Source organism: Episyrphus balteatus, chromosome 1, assembly GCF_945859705.1.
Source record: "Episyrphus balteatus chromosome 1, idEpiBalt1.1, whole genome shotgun sequence".
Taxonomy (NCBI): Eukaryota; Metazoa; Arthropoda; class Insecta; order Diptera; family Syrphidae; genus Episyrphus; species Episyrphus balteatus.
In genome coordinates, this window is record NC_079134.1 from 162,054,469 (window position 1) to 162,079,461 (window position 24,993).

The following is a 24,993-nucleotide window of genomic DNA, read 5'->3' on the forward strand; positions in this document are numbered from 1 at the left end:
AAGCAAGTTTTTAAAACTCCATAAAATCGTATTAATTGGTAACTTTTAGACTTTTAAAGTAAGCATACTTCGAGGGATTGATTTAATATAAACTAAATATGACAAACAAAAAAATTTATTTGCATCCTTATGGCCTTTTGTGCAATTTTGTGTATGTGCATTTTTATAAATTCGGGTCGAATGGATGGGCAGAGAGCCATTAGCTTTGGTCTATTGCATAGAAGAACATTTAATACCAACTTTTTTACTGTTTTCAATGGCCTGAAAAACAATTCTTGTAAAATCCGCGACCAACGAAAAGTTTCTCTTGAAAAACGAAAAAAATACTCTAATGAGTTTGAAACAAAATAGCTCAGGCAAATTAGTAAATCAAATTGCACTTTTCGCGGGACAAATTTTTTTCATAAAACGTGTTTAGGTGAATGTCCTTATCGTAAAATTGAATTTTTTGGGATGATAAGATATCGGGAACAGCCGCCATCTTGGAAAAGAGGTCGGTGCCGTTTTTATTTTATAACTCCATTTTTACTCATTTAAACCAAAAATGTCCGAGGATAAACTTATTATCAATTAAATTATCTAAAAAATGATATACAAATGAATTCCGTGAGTTAGTTAAATTCAATTTTATAGTCGGTCAAAGTCCGGGTTCTTCTCGCAAGGTTAAGACAATATGACATTTTTTCAAATAGCTGAAGAACTTTTGATTTGTTTGGGATTTTCTTAAAAAATGAATTATAGCACTTTTAATTATCTATGAAATGAGCCCTTTATCGTTACTGTAACCAACATAATGTATAAGTTATCTAACGTCGAAGTTCACATTCTACCAGTCAAAAGTGAGAAAATATCAAGTTTTCTTCTATTAGACCGAGCAAATTTTTGAAGTGGAGGTATAACCAAAATATAAGTAAACAGTTTTTTAACTATATTCGTCTAAATATTGAATTCAAAGTTTGAAATCTTTAATGTTAACCTTTATATGGTTTTCGAGGTTTTAAATGAAGTGAATTTTCCAATTAATGTGAATAAGCTAAAGTGACACTATTTAAAATTCTAAATATAAGAACTGATGCCCTGTCATTTTTCCTAAACATGAACACCTCAATCTCAGCATTACGATAAGTATAACTCAAGATATGAGGTGTGTAAGCCGTTATGTTTTCGAGACTATTGTGTTTAATTTTTGATTGTTTATTTGAACTATTGAAATTCCAAATATGTTCAGTTAAAAAATCGTATATCATGACTTCGACGTTTGGTTGCTTCTACAATGTGATGGTTACAAAAACAATAAAAGGTTCATTTCATAGATAATTAAAAGTGCTATATTTCATTCTTTTAGAAAATCCCAAACAAATCAAAAGTTCTTCAGATATTTTAAAAAATGTCATATTGTCTTAACCTTGAGAGAAGAACCCGGACTTTGACCGACTATAAAATTGAATTTAACTAACTCATGGAATTCATTTGTATATCATTTTTTAGATAATTTAATTGATAATAAGTCTATCCTCGGACATTTTTGGTTTAAATGAGTAAAAATGGAGTTATAAAATAAAAACGGCACCGACCTCTTTTCCAAGATGGCGACTGTTCACGATATCTTATCATCCCAAAAAATTCACTTTTACGATAAGGACATTCACCTAAACACGTTCCATGAAAAAAATTTGTCCCGCGAAAAGTGCAATTTGATTTACTAATTTGCCTGAGCTATTTTGTTTCAAACTCATTAGAGTATTTTTTTCGTTTTTCAAGAGAAACTTTTCGTTGGTCGCGGATTTTACAAGAATTGTTTTTCAGGCCATTGAAAACAGTAAAAAAGTTGGTATTAAATGTTCTTCTATGCAATAGACCAAAGCTAATGGCTCTCTGCCCATCCATTCGACCCGAATTTATAAAAATGCACATACACAAAATTGCACAAAAGGCCATAAGGATGCAAATAAATTTTTTTGTTTGTCATATTTAGTTTATATTAAATCAATCCCTCGAAGTATGCTTACTTTAAAAGTCTAAAAGTTACCAATTAATACGATTTTATGGAGTTTTAAAAACTTGCTTTTAACTAAAAAAGTCAAAAATTTAGAAAAAGTGCTAATTTTTGAATAGGTACATTTAAGTTGTTTCTTGAGAAAAAAAATTAAAAATTGCATATTATCAAAGGATTTTACCTCTACTTTATTTCATTAGTACAAAGTTTGGACGTCCCGGCTACATACACAAAATGCCCCTTGATTTAGTAAAAAAAAATAAAATTGTCAATTTTTTAACTTTTTTTTCTTTGATTTTAGGTTAGAATTTTAGTCAAAAATAATTTTAAAAATTTTTTAACCATCTTAACTTGACAGAAAATTTAATTTGCTATGAAAAGTGTCTTTGAACCATTTCAAAGTCAAGCTTGGTTTTCGAGTTAAATCAAAAAAACTGAAAACCGACCAGTGTTGCCGTTTTCTCAGAAATGCACCAACGGATTTAGTAGCACTTTTGGCTAGAGTATTCTTGTATGCCAAGGAATCATAATCGCCAATAAAAAGTCTTGAACGAATTTGTTCTATTTTTGCTCTGGAGCTCGGGTCTATTAAATAGACTATTACTTCAAATAACAAAAAAATGGATTTTGTCCGTTAATTTTTTCTTGCGAAATTTATTATATAAGCTACCAACTTTGGAAACTTCAATGTAACCAGAAAGAATACCATTTTATAAAATCAGTAACTAAACTACTATTTTTATCTACACAATGTATGAAAAGTATTTGGATTTATATATTTTTTACTGAAAATAACATAACTTATTATTTTTTTGAAAAGTAATTTACATTTATGTAATAATAATAATAATAATTTCATTCAACAGCACAGCTTCTTAAATCAATCCCTATTATAGGCCTCTATCAAGCAAATTCGTCCTCACACAAATAGCAATAAATTTATAAACATATTTTTTTTTTCTTTTTTAAAAGCATTTTTTTTTTAAACAAAAAAAAAAATATAATATATATATAATAATATAGTTACAGATAAATTTAACAAGAACATTGTTTAAAGCATTATTTTTTTTTGTATCTATCTTACACACAGTCATTATTTTTTTAAATAATTTAAATTTATTCAAAAGTGGTCCAATTATTCATACTTGCGGCAGTAGCCGTAGCCGTTGGCATTCTATTTAAATTGGAGCTATTTAATCCACTCGAAGTGCTTGGTTCGCTTGCAAATGAAAACTGATCTAGACCATATTTTCGTAAGAGTTCGAAATCATCATCTCTGGCATTGTTGCTGCCATTCATGTCAGATGGCAGGGTACTACGATGTTGTGGTGTAAAGTACGGATAGAGTGGATTACTCACTCCGGATATATTCGAGGAGGCTGATGAAGCTGGAAGCGTTGTGGATTTTGTACTCTGGCCAGCAGGCGAAGCATGTGATGGTGGTGGCGCAAGGAAACGTGATTTCAATGCCATTTGTGTTGATGTAGCTGTTGAAGTTGGCAATGGTTTGGCATTTTGATTGAGTGGATCAAAGTCTTCCAAATCGAAACTTGTGCTACTGCTATCGTCCAGCGATATAAGATCATTCATGACAGCTGTGTGGCTGGCTGAATGGGTGATGGGATATGCTTGCCTTTGTTTCTATTGAGAATCAATATTTTAAATAAATATAAATTATTTTGTAAAAGTAAAAAAAAAAAAAAAATAAAAAAAAATTAAAATAAAAAGAAAACACATCAAGCATTATAAGGATTAGGAGAGAGGTTACAGAACATTTAGTATTTTTTTTTATAAATGCAAAATATTAAGATAAACTTAAAATAAATAATGAGTATCAGAGAAGTATATCGATTAGAAAGAGATAGAGTAAAATTAAAAATAGAGAAAGATAGAAATATAGAGAAAGACAGATCATGATGAAGGAGAGAGAGAGAGGAGTGTGTGCATTCGAAATCGAGTTATTACATTATCGAGTTTTTACGAAAAGTCAAATATTTGCGATAGCACACAAAAATGTTAATGCAGCGAAACATATCCCAAAGACACAAGTTTGATTTTTTTGTTTCCAACTTGAATAATGTGTGTTATGATTGTTATTGAGGACAAGGTTTATGTTTAAAAAGGGGGCAATGAATTTTGTATTAAAACATTAAATGAATAGAAATATACAATAAAACAGCTTGAACCTTGAAATTTTGTGTGCAAATGCAATGAATAAAAATGTTTTTTTCAATGAAGAAATGTACAGAAAACAAAAATTTATTGATGAGGACAATTTATTATATCCAACCATTAAAGATATGGGTTTGAGTTTCGGACATTTCATTACATGCTCAAAATATAATAATTTAAGCCGTTTTTTCTACAACTCGGTAGTTATTCATTTTTTCGTTTTAAACGCAAAATAAAAACAAATTAAACAAGCAAGCATTTGTTTGGCTTTTGTTTTGCGAATAAAATAAAAAACCAGTAGATACTGAGATTTGTAAAAAATTACGCTTTAATATTATTTTTTTTGATACAAGAGAGGACACATGGGAATCAATGAGCCCGTAGAGTATATATTTTGTTTTTAGATGTTTTTGAATGTTGAGAAAAATTATGTACAAAATAAAATAAAAGTAAATTTGAGGGTTTTTTAAATTTATAAATAATTTTTTAACATGCACTGCGCGTCACTTGAATACAAACGAGTTTTTCCTAAGAAAGAAGCGATTGGCGCATTAGTTAAGTAACTAAGTTGTTATTGGTTTTGCATTTTTGTATAAAAACAATTACATTTTCCATAATATAAAAATGAATAACCAAGAACCATCTTAGTTACTTGACCAATGCACCAATTGCTTGTTTGTTGTTGAGAACGATTTATGTCAGGGTAAAACGCAAATGAAATTTTTGTCTGTATTTAAACTTAATTTACGTTGACTTCCATACAATATGCGTTTCATAATGACGTAATTTCTATTTATATGTATATAAGTAATACAAAAGTATATCTCAGAGGAATCTATAAAGTTTTTAAATCTAACTTCAACACTAAAACAGCTCTTATTATTTTTAAATGACATTTTTAAATGCGTTTTTACGGATTTGGGCATAGATTTATTGTTGAGTTCTATGTAAAAAGAATTCAACGCATTGATAACAGAAAATGCAAATGAGCTTTGTTCATTCATTGTTAATGGCATAAATTATATTTCGAAAAATAATTGAAAAATATCATGATTATCTACATTACTTTGGGTGAAAGTTAAGGGATAAAGTAAAAACCTAATATTTCTAGGTTTTGTCCCGCAAAAGTGACTAAAGTGACTAACTAAGCCACTACATGGCTTAGTTATTCCGGATAATGACTTGAATTTATTTCACGAGTCTTTGTAAGGAAAGAATATCAAATTCTTGCTATGCATTGCTTTCAAAACTCAATTTGATAAAAATATTAGAAGCATTTCCCCCTATATTTTAATTGTTTTTGACAATGTGTCTTGAATTTGTTTGAAAACAGAAAGAAATTTGTAAACTGATATCCATGCTTATATTTGTGTGTGTGAAATCATGAAATTGAAATGTAGGTATGTATGTGTATAATTACTTTTCCTCTTTGGCACAAAGGAAGCAGCAACTTTGGGGGGTTATTAAGTTACCACTTAGTAACACAAACAAATTGTATTTCAAGGTGAAAATTATAATTTTCATTAAAAATCGCTGTGAAAAATGTGAATACGAGAATTTCCTCAAATATGATAATTGGATAAAATCAAATAAATAGTTTTTTTTTTAATATTAAGGTTAATTTTACAGACCAAAACTATTTACACACTTTAAAATGATTTTTATAAAAATGTTAGATGATTTCAGTATATAGTCCATGAAAAATAATTTTATATCAATTTTAAATTTTTATTTTGAAACGTCCACTTTGACGTATGTACAATCTAGTTAAAAATTTTCTACAGCTGATCAAATAATAAAACCAATTGACATTAAGGATGCGAAAAACCCTCAACCCTCATTTAGAAAACTTTCTTGTGAATATTTTTTTTTTCAAAGAAAATCTGAAAACAACAAGGTAAATTAAAGAAAAATCTCAAATTCGGAGTTGTTCGAATAGGTCCTGAGATGAGCTTAAAAAATGTAAAACTGATCCTAAATTAGTTAGAGATGTTTTTAAACTCGAAAATGAGGTGAGATTTTTTTTTTTTAAGTTGATTAACTAACTTCTCTGCTTAGTACGCTCAAATCGCTGTTTTCTTCGTTGCTCCACTATGTTTTTAATTTCCAGCTGTGTATCAAGTTGAGGAGACCACTTTCTTGGTAGTGAGTAATATTTGATTAAAATCTGGAAATCGAAAATGAAAGCTAACTATTGTTTCTATATTTTAAATATTGAAAATAAATCTGAAGCAATGCAGGAAATTAGATACATATATGAAGAAATGTTGGTTATTCAAATAGGGGTACTCATGTGATAACTTACTCAACTAATCGACAATCGTTATACATTTTGTGCTTTATACATTTTTTGTATTTTTTTTTTACAATAGCAAGAAAGAAAAACAAATTGCTCGGGTTCAATGCAGATCACTTGAACTTAAGTTCTGAACTTGTAAAGGCTCTGATTGGTCAGATTCAAATGTTACATAACTTTTTATGACATCTGACCAATCAAAGCCTCTTAAAATCCAGAACTTAAGTTCAGGTGATTTGCGATGAACCCCGATCATGTTCTAATAAAGACTCGAAATAATTTTTTAAATCCAAAAACAGATTATTTTTAAGACATCTGACATTACCTAAAAGTTTTCTGAAGACGAATGTTCTAAAAAGAACCCAATTAATTAAAGAAAGAGAATTGATTATAATTTCCAGTCAAGGTTGCATTTAAAACAAGTCCTTACAGTTAAATTAAAAACAGGAGAAGGGAAAACGGAAGAAGCAAAAGCCATTTATGAAGGATACACATCTAACAACAAAAAAAAAAAATTGGAATACAAGAAAACAATGATAGAACACATCGAAGGCACATAGTAAAAACTCGACAATGTAAGCCTCGAAATTGTTTGGCTCATGAAAGAAATAAAAAAGTAAGAATTTCCGATTCGCATCCATGCGATTTGGTGAATGTGTGATCGTGTTGTGTAGTACCTCTTTTTTAAGTCGCGGTGCCGGAACTGGCGGCTCACCATTAGCCGGAGCATCAAATCCAATCCAAGTGCGTTCGGTCCGCGACGATGTGTGCCTACGCAGAGCTACAGCTCCATTTCGTCGTGGCGGCACCGGTGGTGACATCATATTTGGCGGACTATCAAACACAGAGTCTGTCGTCACAAATTTGCTCGTCACCACCGATTGTCGCTCCTCGTTGTGTATTGTTGTGGTGTTGTTGTTGTTATTATTGTTGTTGTTGTTGTAGTTTTGTCCACCTAACGATCGATGATTATTATTTGATGATGGAGTCTGTGCTTGTGCCACTTGATGATGATGATGATTATGATGATGACTGCTCGTTGGGGGTGCTGGCGCCTGCTGCGCCGGTGAATGGGAATAATAATGGTTGTGGTATTGATGATTGTGGTGATGATGATTATTATGTGGAGGCAGTGTTCGAACTATTGGAGGAGCACCACTTCTCACAGCACTTGTTCGGTAGTTTAGGTCTAGACTGCTACTTGGTTTAAGCTATTTTTTGTTGGAACAATATGTATGAATGTCATAAAATGTGATGTTTGTGTGTAATGCGTGTGCAGTATAACGAAATAAAAAACATATAATACATAAAGTAACACAAAAGTGTAAATAGGCAAACAAAAATGAGTAAAAAAAAAAAAAATAAATAAACACAAGTACAAAGGACTCGCAAAAATATTTTTAAAAACGAAAACCAATTAACGGTGACTCCGTTTTGGTTTTCAAAAACAAATGAAATAGTAAGGAACAAAATCTAAAACTAACGACACTTACACTTCTATCGACTGTTGGACTCTTGAAGAGCGGATGATTCTGCAGTTCTTGAGATAGATTCATCTCTGACGAGCACATCGAGCCTGCCGGACTTATAGTCGGGCTCGTGTCTAGATGATTATTGTACACAGGAGCACTGTTTGAACAGTTGGAGAAGCCATTTTGAATTTTCGAATTCGAACTCGACATGGCTAATGGTTTGCGAATAGCAGTGGCAGCTCCACTGATAACATCTGGTGTAGCATAAGCAAAGCCACCTCGCTTATTGAATATGGGCGAGCTTGGCGCTGAATGCGGGCCAGCTTTTCTGCCACTGAGTCCATCAATTCCGTCGTGATGTGAACTCGATACATGCGATTGGAAGTTTGTATTCGGTGGTGTTATGTCACGAAATTTCGACTTGAGATCTTTGTAAGCTGTCTTCACTCCACGTGAGCCTTCCTTTACCTACATAATATAAGGTTCAATTAGAAATTGGATTTTTAAGTTTAAGTTTGTTTGTATTTCTAACTCTACGAGGTGAACATAAATTCAAAAACTTAAGCAAATAAAACGGGGGAAAAAAATATATTATAACACCACTCACCGATTTCACAGCAGATTTAACAGCTGGATTAGTCTGTAAAATAACAACAACAACCCAAATGAGATAAATCAATGAATTTTGTTATAAAAAGCATAATGAATGAGATATTTATATTTTAAGTGATATATTTTTTTTTTTAATAATTTCAAATCAATGTTTTTATGTAAAAGTTGAAAGAGTGTTTTTTGCATTTAAGCTTTTTATATATATTTTACAATAACCAAATAATGATAGCAACGAATTGAAGCACTATTATGCTTTGCTTGGTATGAATAATGTGCGCTGGGTAGATTTGACTAAGCACAAAGACACAAGTTACAAAATATAAAGAGGATGATGTATGAATTTATATAAATAGTGTAGGTACCCATTTGTATTCGACTGTAAATGATTGTTATGAGGATCTGGGACAAATGACTGTTTTTGTTTACCAAGAAGACGTTTACTTAATATAAAGACAGGACAAAATGGATAAATTAAATTCACAGAACCTATGAAGACATACTTGAATCAATATTACAGTGATTGTTTCCCAAATTTTAAGCAAGTCCATGTAAACAATTCTATTCTAAAAAAAAAACATGATAGAGAAGAGAAAAAAAAGTTGTTTTTCAAATTTCATCTCTTCTTGACTGCATGTCTTTTTTCACAAGGACGCACTGAGTTTACACTGTCAGGATAACTTGTACCGCGACACGTTTGCAGCTCAATCCCTTTTTGTTATCACATGTCACGTCATCATGTCTTGTCATCAAGACCTCGGACATACATATACCACTTGACTGAGGAAGGTTGCACACAGATTATGGTTTCTTATTGACGGTGCGGTAGTACGTCTTCCCGTTTATGAAAAAATATCAACATTTGAAGTGCGTTTTTGGGTCATTTTTACGTTTTTGCGAAAAAGTTGAAATTTTTCTATAGAAAACTCTTTAAAAATTGCAGTCTCAAAAAAAGAGAAAATATTGAAAATATTCGAGGTTTTAATTAAAACCACCACTACGATGATCGATAAAACTATAAAAGTGATTTTCATCATGTAGTCTGAGTATGAAAATTAATTTTGTTTAACTTTGCTTCCTTCACATTGTTAAATAATTCGCCAATATCCATTGTTCAATTAATAAACATTTTTCAAAAGTTTAATCAGAGTAATGAAATAGCGATTAGTTTTGAAAACCGACCTTTCCAAGTTTTTAATTTTTCACATTCATGTTTTTGTCGTTTCGAACGTATACCTCCCATTCAAAATTTAAAGATAATTAAATTTTACTGGAAAACGGCTCTAAAGATTTTGGTTAAACTTTGTACACGTTATATTCAACGTTATATTTTTTTCAAAAAAGTCAAAGAACGGAACGATGCAGGTGAGTTAAAATGTAGGAATGTAATTGTTAACAGGGTTATTCAAGGTTCCACAGCAAAAGAAAAAATTGAGAAAACTTAAGATTTGTAGCCACGGCATATGAAATACCGGGTGACTATTCTTTCGTTTTTTTCGAATGCCAATAACTCACAAAACACCTCGCCAAGATTGTTATTATAATTTTTTTTACTGTCATTTTTTAACTGTCACCACCTACCTTTTTTACCGTTTTCGTTTCGGCGTTGACTTTTGCATAATGCATTTTTGAAAAAAGTGTTAAAAAACATTATAGGGGTATAATATTATTCACACAAAAGAAATTATTATTAAAAAAAAAAACACTTGGTTAAGTTTAAGGATGTGTTACGGGTGTGACACTTTTCAATCGCATGGAGAGGATTTCAAACTCTTTTTCCTATTTATTTCTTGAAATATTTACCTGAAAGTTCATCTTAAGTAGCAGTTTTGAAGTGAGATACAAAACTGTAAGAAACTATCAAAAAATTTTGTTTGAAATTATTACACCTGTTACAAGTAAACATTGATTTTTGTGTATGAAGTGAAGATATGATATTATGTATATTAAAATGGTACAAGTTTAACCCAATTTTTGTATCTGGTTGAGTACAAAACTGATTGGTAAGAGTACAAAATTAAATTTTCTTGTATTACCGACAATATTAAACTTTTAATATTTTGTATTAATATTTTGTATTAAACGTTAAATATTTTTCATAGAAAAAAAGTGTTACGTATACACCACAGTGACCCTTTATTATTTGGTTTTCTGAAAAAGAAACTAAGACTTTTGTAAAGAATTAGCAGATACCGATAAACATCTTAAATGACATAGCAGCACAATAAGAGGCTAAAGACTAGCTTACAAATTCAGAAACTTACTTGGGTTAAAGTAAGTCGCAAGAAAAACTGAAAGAAAATTAAATAATTCAAAACCCATTAATATACTAGCTAACTTGCATATTAAATCGAAGAGCAACAACACTCTACAATAAAAAAATAAGTAAAAGTTATTTTTTTTTCTCTTACATAAATTTGAAAAAAAGGCTTCCCAACGAAATTGTAGTATTAAATTCTGTATATAATTTGTATGATTTTGTATATAATGTGGGATATCGTGTAGAGAATAAATAAATATCAACAAAATTAAAACATACATTTTTTTTATATACAAGAGTTCTATTTTGTACATTTATAGTTTATTTTAACTTCTACAACAACACAAAGTGCAAATTTATACCAAAAACTAGAAAAAAAGTGAAATAAGCCAAAAGGAAAGTAAAATATATCCTCTAAAAAGAATGTACAAATATAATAACTAATTGAAAATATGTATTTATTTAATATCTACTACTAGGTATGGAAATTATAATTTTGACTTAAAATTTTGTCCCACTTAGTTATACAAAAATAGGAAAGTAAGGATTGTTTTTTTTAAAGAAAAGTGAAAATAGCAAATAAAAATAAAATAAAAATCTACCATAATCACTTTGAATTTATGTGTGTTTCGTTGTGGAATGAACTGTGTGGTCATTCTAAAAAATTATATTTTTTTCTACAAGTCTTGCATTGCTTATTGTGGACACCACCAAACTGAAAAAAATATATAATTTGCAAAATTAAAAACAAAAAACACAAAATTCTATAAATACAAATTTCAAAAATTCATAAAAGAAATATTTAAAAACCAAGACAAAAAACAATACAATTATTGTAAGCCTTTTATGAAAATAAAAAAAATAAAGAAATCATAAGGGCTTTTTGTTCATCAACTTGTGATTATTTGATATTTTTGTACGGCAATTTATATTTTCTTTTTGGCAGCTTACCGCTTTTAGTCTCTTCATCCATATTGTTCTTAACAAAAGCTTTAAAAAAAAATATTCAATACAGGAATTTTATTTGAATTGAAGTTGACAATCATTGATGTTGGAAAAAACAAAAAAATAACAAAGAAATTGCCAACAATTACGCGCGAAATTTTGAATTAACAAACCAATTGGGTCATTTAAATCGATCTATGTATATACTACATTTACTCAAGCTTTGAGGTTTATTTGTAAAAACCTGTACAAATACATTCCAATAAGGTTTTTAAACTTTATAACATATATTATATTATATTTTGTTGAGTTGACGAATAAATTATTCGTGAACAATAACAATAGCAGACATTCATTGCATTTTTATTATGAATACCAACCACTTTGTATATGTGTCATGATTATAGATTTTAAACGCTCAACTTACACATAATTAATATCGTTAAGATTTAGTATGGCACACTTACTAGGAAGCAATAGTTAGCCCTAACTTTAGGAGAAACAAGAATTCCAATACTTTTTTCAATGAAACTTATTTGTTGTGAGCAATAAAAAAAAAACTTATAAGTTCTTTCTAAAGAACTGGAACCAAACAAGTTTGATTTACTAATTTTTTTTTTGTTCAAACAACTCCTCATCGTGTTTTTCGAGGAAAAATTAGGGAATAAGATTATATGTTCTACTTAAATTTTTAATTTTCGTTTCAGCAAATGGCCCTAAATCTTTTTCAGTTTTAAAATTTAGGGCATAATTATGAAGTTGTCAGAATCTAAAGTGCCTGAAATAGAAATCTCCTCTGCATTCATAAAACAGATGCTACAAATGGCAACTTAAAAAAAAAACTTCGCAACATTATCAAAAAATAGCCTTAACCAACCACAAAACAGAATGATGATTAACTCGTCTCCCGGAAAAAGTGCAACAAAACTTTACATCGTTTTGGACAAAGTAAGATTGCTGCACTTGGTATTTCAAAAGAATATGATAGAGCTCGGCATCAAGCTCTTCTTTAGAAAATGCGTACTTTTGGATTCATTAAGTTTATTCTTCGCTGGATTAGAAACTAACCTTCGAACCGTTCAATATAAGTCTTATTCGTTTTCTGATTCCGGCCCATGTTTCTCTGATGTGGATCTAAACGGCTAAATATGATAACACATAAGCTCTGATTTTGATAGATTTGATAGAATTGTCCAATGGGGAACCTCAAACAATTGGAAAACCAACTGCTTGCTCAATTTTCAAATGAATTATCATAGAGATAAAAAATGTGATCTATGTATTTTGAAAGTGTATTAACCCTCTGTAGGCACACCTCTTTTTTGCGAATTTGGTTTATACTTTTTCATGGCGCTAGAACTTTTTTCGGTCTCACTATTTTATGGAGAATCATATATGATATTTATGTAGAATTTTCCGAGGAATTCGAATACTGTATTCACAATTCCAGAAAAGACACTTTTGTGTGACCACTTTTCATTTTTGTCCTGCCAAATTCGCACCCGTGTGAGGACAGAGAGTTAAGTATTAAAATTGGATGATGAATTTTCACAATTATTGGAAAAAAAAGCTTGTGATAAAATATGGAGCTTTGTGCTTATGATACACTTAATCAAGCTGCGAATTTTTTTCAAGTTATAAATCGAAGACTTTTATAGATCGCATTTTCTAATTTAATACAAGAGACATACATATTTCTTAAAACTAACTGCAAACCAAGCCAGGACACATGCCTAAATAGATATAAAGAGTAAGAAATCGAAGATAAAAAAAACATGCTCTGGAATGTACTTGAAATATAAGGCATTGCAAATAAATGAAAAAAAAAAAAAAACATCATAGTTCTTAAAAAAAAGCATAGCTAGCTTATAATAGATACAAATTTTATTTAATCAATTTAGTTCGACCAAATTGAAAAAAAACAATATATAATATAAAAGCAATTAAGCTAAATAGTAACAAGAAAATTAAAATTTAACTTACCCTATCTTTGACATTCTTCAAGAAATAGTAATTCCTCCCTCGTTTTTTAATCTTTTCCGAATATCTTACAGTTTCCAATTCAAATTCATCTGAGAAACCTAAACCAGTATTAAGCATTTGCAGTCGTTCGTCAATAAATTGTTGAAATATTTGCAAATCCATCATTTTAGCTAAGAACGGCCTCAAATGATGTGGCCTTGTTTCGATGAATCGATCTCTGTTGAATGTTTTCTTTTCACCAAATTCTACAGCATCCCGATAGCCACCTATTAATTGCACTAAAACTCCCAGGAATATCTTTGATACACGATCATTAACGTGCTCGTGTGAATTACTATTATTTAAATGTTTCTTTAAATGCGAGATTATCTCCGGTGGCATTTCGTGCACATCATCGAATGGGCTCTCGAATATTTTTGTATCACAGTTTAACGTTGCAACTTCACCCAATTCTTCCGGTGTCATCTTAAAAAAAAAACTTGTATTAATTTCGATTTCAATAAATACTGTTTTCAACTTACAGTTTCGAGTACAGCTTCAGGTACTCCAATTAAATAGGGCATCGGAGCACTTAAGATATCCTTGAGTTTCATTGGAAGAAGTGGAATAAAGATATGTTGCCACACCATTGGATAGAGAAAGGCATTTGCCGCTTGAATGCAAGACGACAATTTATCCAAACTCCGTGATGTAAAAATTATTCTACGTTCCGCTAACATAGAAGCGAATACTGATATCATGTTCTTTGGAGTCGCAAAGTTATAATAAAGACTTAAATTGTGCTATTTTTGAGAAGAAAGAACTCTTTAATAAAGTAATTTAATTAAAATATTCAATTAATCTTACATTATCGGGAATACTTGGTAATTTGAATTGCAATGGCCTTTGGAAAGTGAAATTCTAAAAAAAAAAGATAAAAATTAGTATTGATTTTAAAATAGTATTCAGTTATAAGAAATTCATCATACATTTTGTCCGCCATTATAAAATACATTCAAAGTACCACCGAGATCTGGAACACCTCTGTTATAAGCTTCAGAGAGAAATGTTTGGAAATTGGAATTATCAGTTCGCCGCAGGGTTGATAGCACTCCCATCAGCTTAAGGAACGTATCATGCCATGGCAGGTAGGTAATAATAATCATAGCTGTTTCAGTTTTTGGATCATGACGACAAAATCCAAAACGCCATTTGGAATCCTCGCTTGTTAATACAAATGAGTATGTTTCAACAGATTCACTGAAAATATAGAAAAAGGCATTGTTCATAATAATTGGTGAAAACATAGAATGTATTTTTAAAATTTAAACAATTTTTAACAGAAATTGAAATATGTAATATGGTAATGATTAATATATTTTAATAAGTAATAAAAAAGTAAATATATATTTGTGGCAAGTTATTCAGAGTAGAATTAAGGCTTGGTGACTTACAAACAACATTCAACCATTTTTGTGTGCGTGTAAGTAATTTCTAAGATGGGCCTACAATTGAGCGCCAATCTTGGGAGTACCCTGAAAAATGTCTAGTTTTCTAAACTAATTCTTTAAGCTTTAATGTATTCATGCAATGTTTCTTGTTAACCTGCATATTACATATTTTCAAATAATACTATTAGTTCTACTTCATTGAAAGTATAAGTTTTGAAAGATAATCACATCGGAATTTCAGATATTTATGACGTAAGTAATCATACTGCCAACAATAATATTTTTCTTATAACATTTCTCAACGACTAACTGAATTGATATAAGTTAAAAATTAAATTTAATTGATACGACGACCCCTAATAACCTTTTTGGTTAAAAAATTGTTTTCATCAGTATGATATAATCATAAATAAAATATCTATAAAGTAAAGTATTTATTTTATGTATTGCTGATGTTTTCGCTATGATTGATCATAATATGGCAATTTCAAGGTCAATTAATTACGGGTAGTTTTTTTTGAATAGAAATCCCGCAATGTGAGTTACACCCATTTAAATTAAGACTCGACTTAGTACAATGATTAAAAGGCACACATACAATTTGTCTAGATTTTTTAATGGAAAATAACTAAACCTGAAACAGGTAATGGAGAAATATTTGATCTTGGTCAAGGGAGTTTTGATTCAATGGCATTTCATTTAAATTAATTTTGATTATGATTTTCAAAAATATTTTCTATGATTATAAAAAAAAATCAAAGACTTTCAATAACAAAGGACTTTGACAGTGTAATTAATATTCCAGTACGCCTTGGTAAAAGCAACCATCGATAAACGCAATACTTCGGTTAAAGCACATTTGCTTATTAAATTTTAAAAAAAATCAAGATAACCTACAAATCCTAAAAATTGAACTGTTACCAGCACCCTCTTGTGGTTAAGATAGCGAATTGAAATTTTACAATGTTAATGTTATAGATAGGTGGAACAAATTTAGGGGTGGCCCGACCGAAAATCGAAAAAAAAAATATTTTATTGGACCACACTTAGTGGGCAGTAATTTTCCAGCTACTTCTCTCATAATTTTAAACACTCATATGTTTATGTTTCTACCTACAATTTTATGAAAAATTTGTAAGAAACATCATTGTAAGGCACGTCTTAGGTTAAAATTATTCAGTTAAATATTAATATAGGTATCTTACCATTATCTAAACTCAACTAAACTAATTACAGCTGTATGGCTGGTAAATTGTCAGACAATTATTAATTGTAAGTATCTCTTCAATATAACATATTTTATCAAATTTTTTTGTAGGACAATCGTCAAACAATTGCTGGGTTTAACCTAAGCCATATGAACTTAAGTTCTTAATTTTTATAAAGTTAAGAGGTTAAGAGGCATTAGGGTGACATTTGATTCTGACCAATAAAAGCCTCTAAAATTCAGGAATTAAGTTCTGGTGGCCTGTGTTGAACTCAGGGAATGAAATTGTTAGACTTTGGGACAAAATCTTCAAACCTTACAAAGAATAAATCAGATAAGACAGATTTGTACTAAGCTTAATTTCTGTTAATAGGCTATTTTCTTGAAAGATCATTTTAAGCACTAATTTTGTTTTCAGAAATTTCTGAAAAAAAAAGTTTTAGATATTGGAATTCTTTGGCTTATTAAAGACCTAGGCTAAAATAAAATATATAGTTTCAAAAACTAAAAATATGCTTTTATCACGCACTAAAAACTATAAATTAATTTAACTGACTAATAGGTTATGGTTAGATCAAAAAGCGTCAAGCGCTTTGTTTGTAGTAGAGGCCCAAAAGGACGGACCAATGATGTATGTAGTTCGATTAGATACCTCACTTTAACCTTTGACATTTCGCTAGATGAAAATTTTGGGGTTTAGAGTATATCTTTTAAAAATTCTGCAGACATACATGCAACCCTACAACTCTCAGCCAGCGATTTGTGCTTATTGTCTTTATATACAATCTACGATTGTAATGTTTTGAAGGAAAAAAATATAATTCAACCAATTTTCTGTGAAAAAACATTTTCAAACAGTGTAAACTGACATTCATAAATCGATATTTTCGGAAATTTCACTCTCAGGAAATTTTCAAAACATAAAATTGGTAGATTTTGAGATCAAATCTATCAACGGTGTGGGCTGCATTAGTATGAAACTTTTTGACGCATAGTTTACATGGTTGGAAGATCTGGCATATTGTATGGACAAAATTTAAACTATTTTAGTTTGGCCATCGGAAGATATCTGACCGATTTGCCAATATTGAAATATCCTCTAGCCGTGAAAACTAAAAAAAAAAAAACACGAAAAACATAAAAATAAACAATCTTACCACCTGCTTTAAAAATAAACTAACAAAATTATAATTCAAGCCAGATCGCCTCTACTACAGACACCTTAAGTATGATTACGTCAAACACAACTTCTTACATCAACTTCCTACCTACATATATGCTCTATGACCAACATTTAAATATCTCTTACGTCTGATCACTTGTGTCTTTATCTTCAAGTCATCATTAGTCACCCAAGCCAAACCAAAGTCATCATTGTTATGACCATTGTTTGTTTGCTAATATTATACTATCACCACCACTTGCATGTTTTTTTTTTGTAGAGCTCCAAGAAAAAAAAGAGATAAAAATAAATTTGCCAAAAAACCAGTTGACAGCTCAATAATAATAATATTTGAGTATTTTTTTTAGTGGGGCAGGAGAAGCAAACATGGAAATATGAGAGATATCAGTATAAAAAAAAAAAAACATTGAAACAAAATCTCTCCAAGGTCAAGTGAAGTAATACAAACTGAAAATAAATAAAAAAAAAAAACTTTCATTCAAATGTCGAAAGGCAAACAATACAATTTTTATTACGTTTTATGATTCTTATTTTATTTTGCATTAAAATTATTGAGAAAAACTGGAATTTGATTTCCGCCAAATGCCCTCACTCTGTGTTAAAACAAAACAATAGAATTTTCCAGCTTTTTATCGTCGTCAATCTGCTTCTAGGTGTGGTTTTCATTTTCTCATCGCAACCCTCTCCACATCACTCCACACAACCCTCCTCCCTCGACATGGTTTTTTTCTGTAGTCAGGGCCGGACTGTCCATATAATCGATTTGGCGATTGACACACGGGCCCTTAACTATCCCATAGTTACAAAATAATAATATATGTACATAAAGAACATGTGAAAAACAAGAAAAAATTAAAAATATAAACAGAAAATATATAAGACTTTTTGGTAAAACAGATTGGTTTTTACGTTCATTTTTATTTTTTTGTTTTTTTTTTTTACAAAAAAATGGACTTCAACTTTTGTTCTCTCAGCTCAAAACATTCCTTATAGGTACAATGTTATTATAAGTACAATCATTATTTTTTCGTTTTGGTGTGTAATTAGAAAATATCAAAACTTTTTATTTTATTTTAAATTAAAATTATTTAAAAACACTGTTACATGGCGCAGGCGATATTTTGAGAGTTTTTCAACACAGGGGCCCCAAAAATAAATAAAAGGGTAACTCTAAATACCTGCAAAAAAAATTTTTTCTCACCTTATATTTTTATAAGGAAAATGAAAGTGAATGTTTCCAGTTTTAAAAAACTCTGAATGGACTAAAGTTCAGAACTTTTCGAAATAAAAAAAAGCTTTGTTTTACAATTCTTCGAAAGTCTTTATTTTTTATTTAAAAAAAATAAACAATTTGTTTATAAGTCGCAAATTTATTGATTTTTTGCAGCTGCTAGTTCAAAAATGTTCAAATCATTATTCAGAACTATTTTCACAAACTAAGTTAAGTTGAAAATTTTATACATTTTCTTTAAAGGGAAATAGTAGAGACATTTAAAAAAAAATTGTTACACTCATGAAACTTGGCAAAAAGTTTGCTTTTGGGATAAGAACCAAGGATAAAAAAGTCTATAAAAAAAGTTGGGTGGAAGGGTGTTTTTTTCGCGCACTAGAGGGATAGGGGGTGAAGGTCAAAAATGTAGTGAAAAAAATCGTTTGCGGTATATTATCATATGACACATGTTTAGAAGGTATTTTTTGAGACTGAATCTAATGACATAAAAATAAATTCAATAAAATTGCTTTAAGAAAAGTTATTGTCGATTAAAAACAAGGGTGTTTCTTTTTTTACTTCAATAGGTAAATATTATCGAAACCCATGTGTAAACACAAGATATATACATTGATGAAATTCGAGATAAAGGTTTGTAGATAAAGCAGGGACAAAGGATTCATAAGATTTCTAAAAATATTTTTGATGAAAGGATGTTTTTTTTGATGGGTTGAGTTATGTGTGACATAAGTATCGTAACAGGTGACATAAATTTTATTAATTTTTTAAACTTGTTGAAAAAGTTTCGTTTGTTATAAGAGTTAAGAATTTAAAAAGTCTACAAAATTATCTTGAGTTAAAGGGTGCTGGGACTAAAATGTTACACCAACGAAAATCAGTTACATATGATTCATTTATAACAGGAACCAAAAATCTAAGCAGTCTATACAAAAATTCTAGTTGATAGGGTGTTTTTTTTTTTGGCAAATAAAGAAAATCCGCGATAAGTTTGATAAAATCAATGGTATAAAAGTTACACTTACGAACAATGTTGTTTTTTCCTATGAGAATTACATTTTTTTCATGTGAAAGGTGTTTTTTTTTTTGTTGGTGTAGAGAAAATATGGTATATTTGAAAAAGTGTGTAATACTACAGTTAAACTTGTGGTACCCTATTGAAATTCAGCAACTATGTTACTTTTAAGATTAGAAACAAGAATCTAAAGTTTCTATAAGAATATCATGGTTAAAAGGGTGTTTTTTTGAGTGAAAACCAAAATGATAAAAAAGTCTATAAAAAAAGTTGGATGGAAGGGTGTTTTTTTCGAAGAAACAGTAAAATCTGTAATTGGTCCCAAAAAGCCAATGATTGGTGAAAACGTCTTATAACTTAAGTATTAACGTTCAATTTGTCATCGAAACTAAAAATAAAATGAATCATTGGCTTTTTGGGACCAATTACCGATTTTACTGTCTCTTCGAAAAAATCACCCTTCCATCCAACTTTTTTTATAGACTTTTTTATCCTTGGTTCTTATCCCAAAAGCAAACTTTTTGCCAAGCTTAATGAGTGCCCCTTTTAAATTTTTCCCCTTTGCCCCAATCCGACCCTGTACTGTAGTTGCTTTCTTCGAGTACCTACATTTTTTTGAGACGAGGGAGAGAATGAAGTGAAATAATAATATCTTCTTTAATCAAAAGGCAAGAATTTAATTAATTGAACAACCCAACAGAAGTAAAATCCTGTCAATGACCAAAAAATTACCTAGACCCAGAATGCAAGCCGCAACTCGCAACGCAACAAGATAAAGATATGAAAAAACTTGTTGTGCGTTTCTTCTTAGTGGAGTGTGAATGGGGGGAGTATATTTATGTATAATGAAAATAGGAAACTACTGAAACTTTGATTGCGTAGTTCATATTTTTTTTTTTTTTTGTGGTCGGTCGGTGGTTGGGTTGCGACTACTTTCATTACAAAGAAGAGAGAAGGGAAGGGTTTTTAGAAGAAAACTAGAACCAAAATAGAGATTGCATGCATTCCATTAATTAAAACAAAAAAGATAGAATTTGTAAAAAGGAAAAAAAAAGAGTGTCCGAATACTTACCTCTCACAATCACAAGGATAAGCAAAATCTGGGATTTTCGAAATGATCTGTTGATCATTGAAATTCTCGGGGAATGATTCAATGATAACGCCAGCATTTTTCGATGTTGGATCTTTAACTCGGGTCACTTCGCACCAAAATTCGAATAATTTTTTCACATCCTCCCTAGAAAATAGAGAGAGATTTTTTTTAGATCAATTTTTTCAACTCATTTTTATTCTTCCGGAAATTGTTTCGATTAATCATTCTTATGGAAGAAGTAACATCGTCATTTTCATCACTACCGTGTTTTATTGGATTTTTTTTTTGATCAAATTTGGAAACACATATTTTTTTTTTTTTTTTGTTAGGGTGGTGGCCTGGTCAAGTTTTTTTTTCTTTTTTCCAATTTTTTTTTTTCTTCTCAACAAAAAAAAAAACTTACTTGATTCTTGAACTCATATTGCAAAGAAGGAGGAGGACGGACCTGTGCGACGATGGGGATTTATATTTTGCTAAATTTTTAAATCTTTCTTCACAAATTCAACATTCTATCGACACACTGTGGATTTTTTCTTTAAAATATTCTGTTTTTTTTTATTGGGAAAAATTAAAATTAAATTTCAGCAAAAAATGATGATGGAAAAAACAGAAGTTAACTACGCACACTTTAACTTTTTTTTTTTTAGTCACGGTTCACGTAAAAAAATTCATCAATTCAAGTGCCAAAAAAAAATGTAATTTAATTGTATGAAGGAAAAAATTAAAGCAAAACGTCAAAATGTTGAATTTAATCTAGCAAAGGAAAATTGAAAAAGAGAATGAAAAATCAAAACAGAGGAAGTGATAAATTTGCAAAAAATTGGGAGAGGAAGTGAAGTGTCAAAAGGGGGTGTGTTCGCAAGGTGTGTTAAATGTTACGTAGCTTAACGTGACGTATGTAACTTATGTTACGTTGTGTTAAGTCAAAAACGGAAAAGTTTTATTTTTTTTTTAATTTTTGGAAAAGATACAAATTAAGAATTTTTTGTCTTCCTAGCACCATGTGATTTTGAAAAAAAAAAATACAAACCTAAATATAAGCTTTTAAGGGTCGGAAAACTTTTTTATAGCTTAAAGCCTGGTACACTGCTCGCGCTAAATTTTAGCTCCCATACAAATTATCGATAAATTTTAGCTGAGCTAAAATGGATCCCATACAAATTATCGATAACTTGTATGGGAATTTTATCTCGGCTAAAATTTAGCGCGAGCAGCGTACCAGGCTTAAAACAGAAATATTTCTCCTTTTTTCAACATTTTTAATCCAATTCCTGTTTTGGTACTCTATAACTTTGTAGTTTTGTACAATATTTTTGAAAAAAGTGGAACTACTCCTAGGCAGTAGGTACCTAACCAAACAAACACAACAGCTTCTGTAAATAGCTTCTCTTACTTCTAAGATAGACTGAGGTTATTCATAGACAATTAAGAGCCGCTTCTAAATCATTTTTCTATGAAAAAAGCTGCTTATAACCTGGGTAATAACTGATGGTGATGGTTTCTGCAGGAATGGAAAACTTTCAAAAATTAGGCAGAAAGCTTTTTTTTTTTTTTGTTTAAGGCTTAACTACATACACCCACTTTTTGAAAAGTACAAAAGTGAAAATATTTTTTTTCTGGCTAGCGCAATTTTTTTGTGAAAAAGAGTATACAAATTGTTTTTCAAACCAAAAAATAAGCTTTCTGCATCGTTTGTTTTAATTTTCCAGCCCGAAAAACTATACAAAAATAAGTTTGAAAATTTTCACTTTTGTACTTTTTCACTTTTTGAGCCAATGTAGTTAAGCCTTTAAAAAACAACTTGTATACTCTTTTTGACAATTTGATTGCGCTAGCCAGGTAAAAAAGTATTTTCACTTTTGAATTTTGGAAAAAGTGGCCAATATGTAGTTAAGAGTTTAAGCCTAGTAAACTTTTTAGCCTCCAAAGTCCACCAGCGAACATGTTTCCATCGAGTATTATGCCAAAGTCAAAATAATAATACTTTAAATAAAAAACAATTTGAAAAAAAAGTTTTAAAAGAAAATAAAACAAAAATTAAATTTCGTTCAAGATATCGTTGTGCTATTTTTGTATGGAACATTTCGTTTCGCTCCACCTGCATACTAGGCTTAAAGGTTTAACTACACTTTTTGCACTTTTTCCAAAACAGTTTTTGTAGTTTTTATCAAAATCAAAATGGTGCTAGAAAGAAATTTGTTTTTTACTTTATTACAAAACTAGATTTCATATTCTATTTGCAGCGGAAAATCTGAGATTTTTTAAACAAAAATCTCAAAAGCAAATTGAAACCAACGTTAAATAAATTTTAATTCTGGGACCCAATTTCGCAAGAGTGAGTTTTTCTGTGCCTTGTTCGCAAAGCAATTTACATTTTCTTCGTGTACTTAGAAAAACTAATTCCTACGTAATTTGGCCAGTATAAAGCTTTAAAGGAGATCCAGTAGCATCTAGAAAGCTTTATAGAAGGGAATGTAAATGGAAAATTGTATTTTGTTGAAAGTGCGTTCCATTGTAAATCGCTAGTAAAGTAGGTTCGCCCATGAGTAAAAATGCTTAAAGAAATTGGATAAGTATCTACGAAAGAAAAAAATATGTAGTTTTTTTTTCTAGTGCAGTGTCCAACTAACACAACAGCTTCTGTAAATTGAAGTCTGGCAGGTACTATTTTTATACAGCTTGCATTGAGCTTGCTTTAGAATTTAATTGCTTATAGAAGTTCGAACTTTTTTAACAACTCCTAATAAGTTGTTTAAATACTGTTAAAGAAACTTAACCGAAGGAATCTTGTTTTTCGGATAAGCTTGGTTAATGATTTTATAGAAGCTTTACAGAAATTACCAAGTTTAGTAATTGCTTTTTGGTTTTGATATTGAATTATCTAGCTCGGACACTTTTTGGTTTTGAAATAATAATAATAATACATAATAATTTAGCTCGGACATTTTTTTTGTTTTGACATCTGCTATTTGAACTGATTAAGTTTTTGATTTCTTTAATGAATATACTACCAAGCAAATACTAAGTTCGATTCCTGGGTGTAGTAAAAAAATTATATAATTTTAAAATTATTATTAATAGATATACTTAAAACTAATGGAATGTTATTTATAATTTCATATTAAAAGATTAAATTCATGATTCTACTTTTTCCATGCCCAAAAACCTTATTAAAGTTAAAAAGAAGCTGAAATGTAGCTTCTGTAATACCTTTAACGAAGCTGAAATGTTAGTTGGGTTAGTTTTAAACATCTTATATACTTCATGTAACTTTTTTTTCATGTTCATGTTTTTAATGTTAGAAAACTTACAAAAAAAATGCAAAAAGCTAAGATGTTGGTTTGAAAAATAATTCCGTATGAAAAACAACAACTTGCGTGTGTTACCACCAAATTAGTAGGTAGGTTAGAGTAGCTATTTCACTAGAACAAACCCGATCAGCCTCTATATCAAATGCTGGGTTGTAAAAATATCAACTGAAAAAAAAAATGTATTTGAAATAAAAAGAAAAAACAGGGGTCTAGCTACGACATACGTTCGTTAACGTTTTGACTATTGCTCTCTCTCTATTTAATCAGAAGAAAATGATAGAGACATAAAGCGGCTATACGTTAACGTACGTATGCCGTAGTTCGACCAAAGTACCTATTTATTACAAAAAATAAAAAAATTCGCATAACAAAAATATATTTAGTTATTGCAACAAAAAAAATTTGCATTAAAAAAAATTTTATTGCAAGTAAAAAAAAATTGCATAAAAAAAATTTTATTTCAACTGAAACATATTTGCATTGAAAATTAAATTTCAATTGCAAATAAAAATATTTTGCATTAAAAGAAAAAAATTATTGCAAATACCTACAAAAGTTTCTGCATTGAAAAAAAAAATTCAATGCAAAATGTGTGCATTGAATATTTTGTTTTTAATATACGTTGAATTTCTTACTACATATTATAATACTGAAGCTAGTATATGGTCAAATAATTTAAGATATTCGACGAAGTTTTTAAGAAAAAAAAAGTGATGCACACTTTGCATTGAATTTTTTATTTCAATGCAGAAAATTTTTATTTGCAATACAAATTTTTGAATGCAAAATATTT

The 24,993-nt window shown here is 29.8% G+C and overlaps 1 protein-coding gene across 6 annotated transcripts; it reads right to left on the reverse strand.

Moving 5' to 3' along the window:
* Positions 1 to 3,008: 3,008 nt before the first annotated feature.
* LOC129918864 (DENN domain-containing protein 1A) lies at positions 3,009 to 21,561 on the reverse strand. Of its 6 annotated transcripts, XM_055999612.1 has the most exons (11): positions 21,293 to 21,561; positions 20,869 to 21,033; positions 14,702 to 14,972; positions 14,580 to 14,633; positions 14,255 to 14,515; positions 13,734 to 14,198; positions 11,757 to 11,795; positions 8,544 to 8,576; positions 7,958 to 8,404; positions 7,142 to 7,675; positions 3,009 to 3,637 (listed from the first exon to the last, which is right to left on the reverse strand). In XM_055999612.1, the coding sequence occupies exons 1-11, from the start codon at positions 21,307 to 21,309 to the stop codon at positions 3,113 to 3,115; spliced, it is 2,811 nt and encodes a 936-aa protein (XP_055855587.1). In that variant the 5' UTR covers positions 21,310 to 21,561; the 3' UTR covers positions 3,009 to 3,112. The 6 variants fall into 6 exon arrangements, 4 of the variants coding, with proteins under 4 accessions (XP_055855587.1, XP_055855595.1, XP_055855610.1 ...); XM_055999620.1 differs by lacking the exon at positions 11,757 to 11,795 and having other exon boundaries at positions 21,293 to 21,559; XM_055999635.1 differs by lacking the exon at positions 7,142 to 7,675 and having other exon boundaries at positions 21,293 to 21,552.
* Between the last annotated feature and the right edge of the window lie 3,432 nt (positions 21,562 to 24,993).

Coding starts and splice junctions, on each gene's coding strand:
- LOC129918864 (XM_055999612.1), bottom strand. Junction 8,577..11,756: donor GGATGAAGAGACTAAAAGCG/GTAAGCTGCCAA, acceptor GTTATTTTACAG/ACTAATCCAGCTGTTAAATC. Junction 8,405..8,543: donor TTAAATCTGCTGTGAAATCG/GTGAGTGGTGTT, acceptor TATATTATGTAG/GTAAAGGAAGGCTCACGTGG.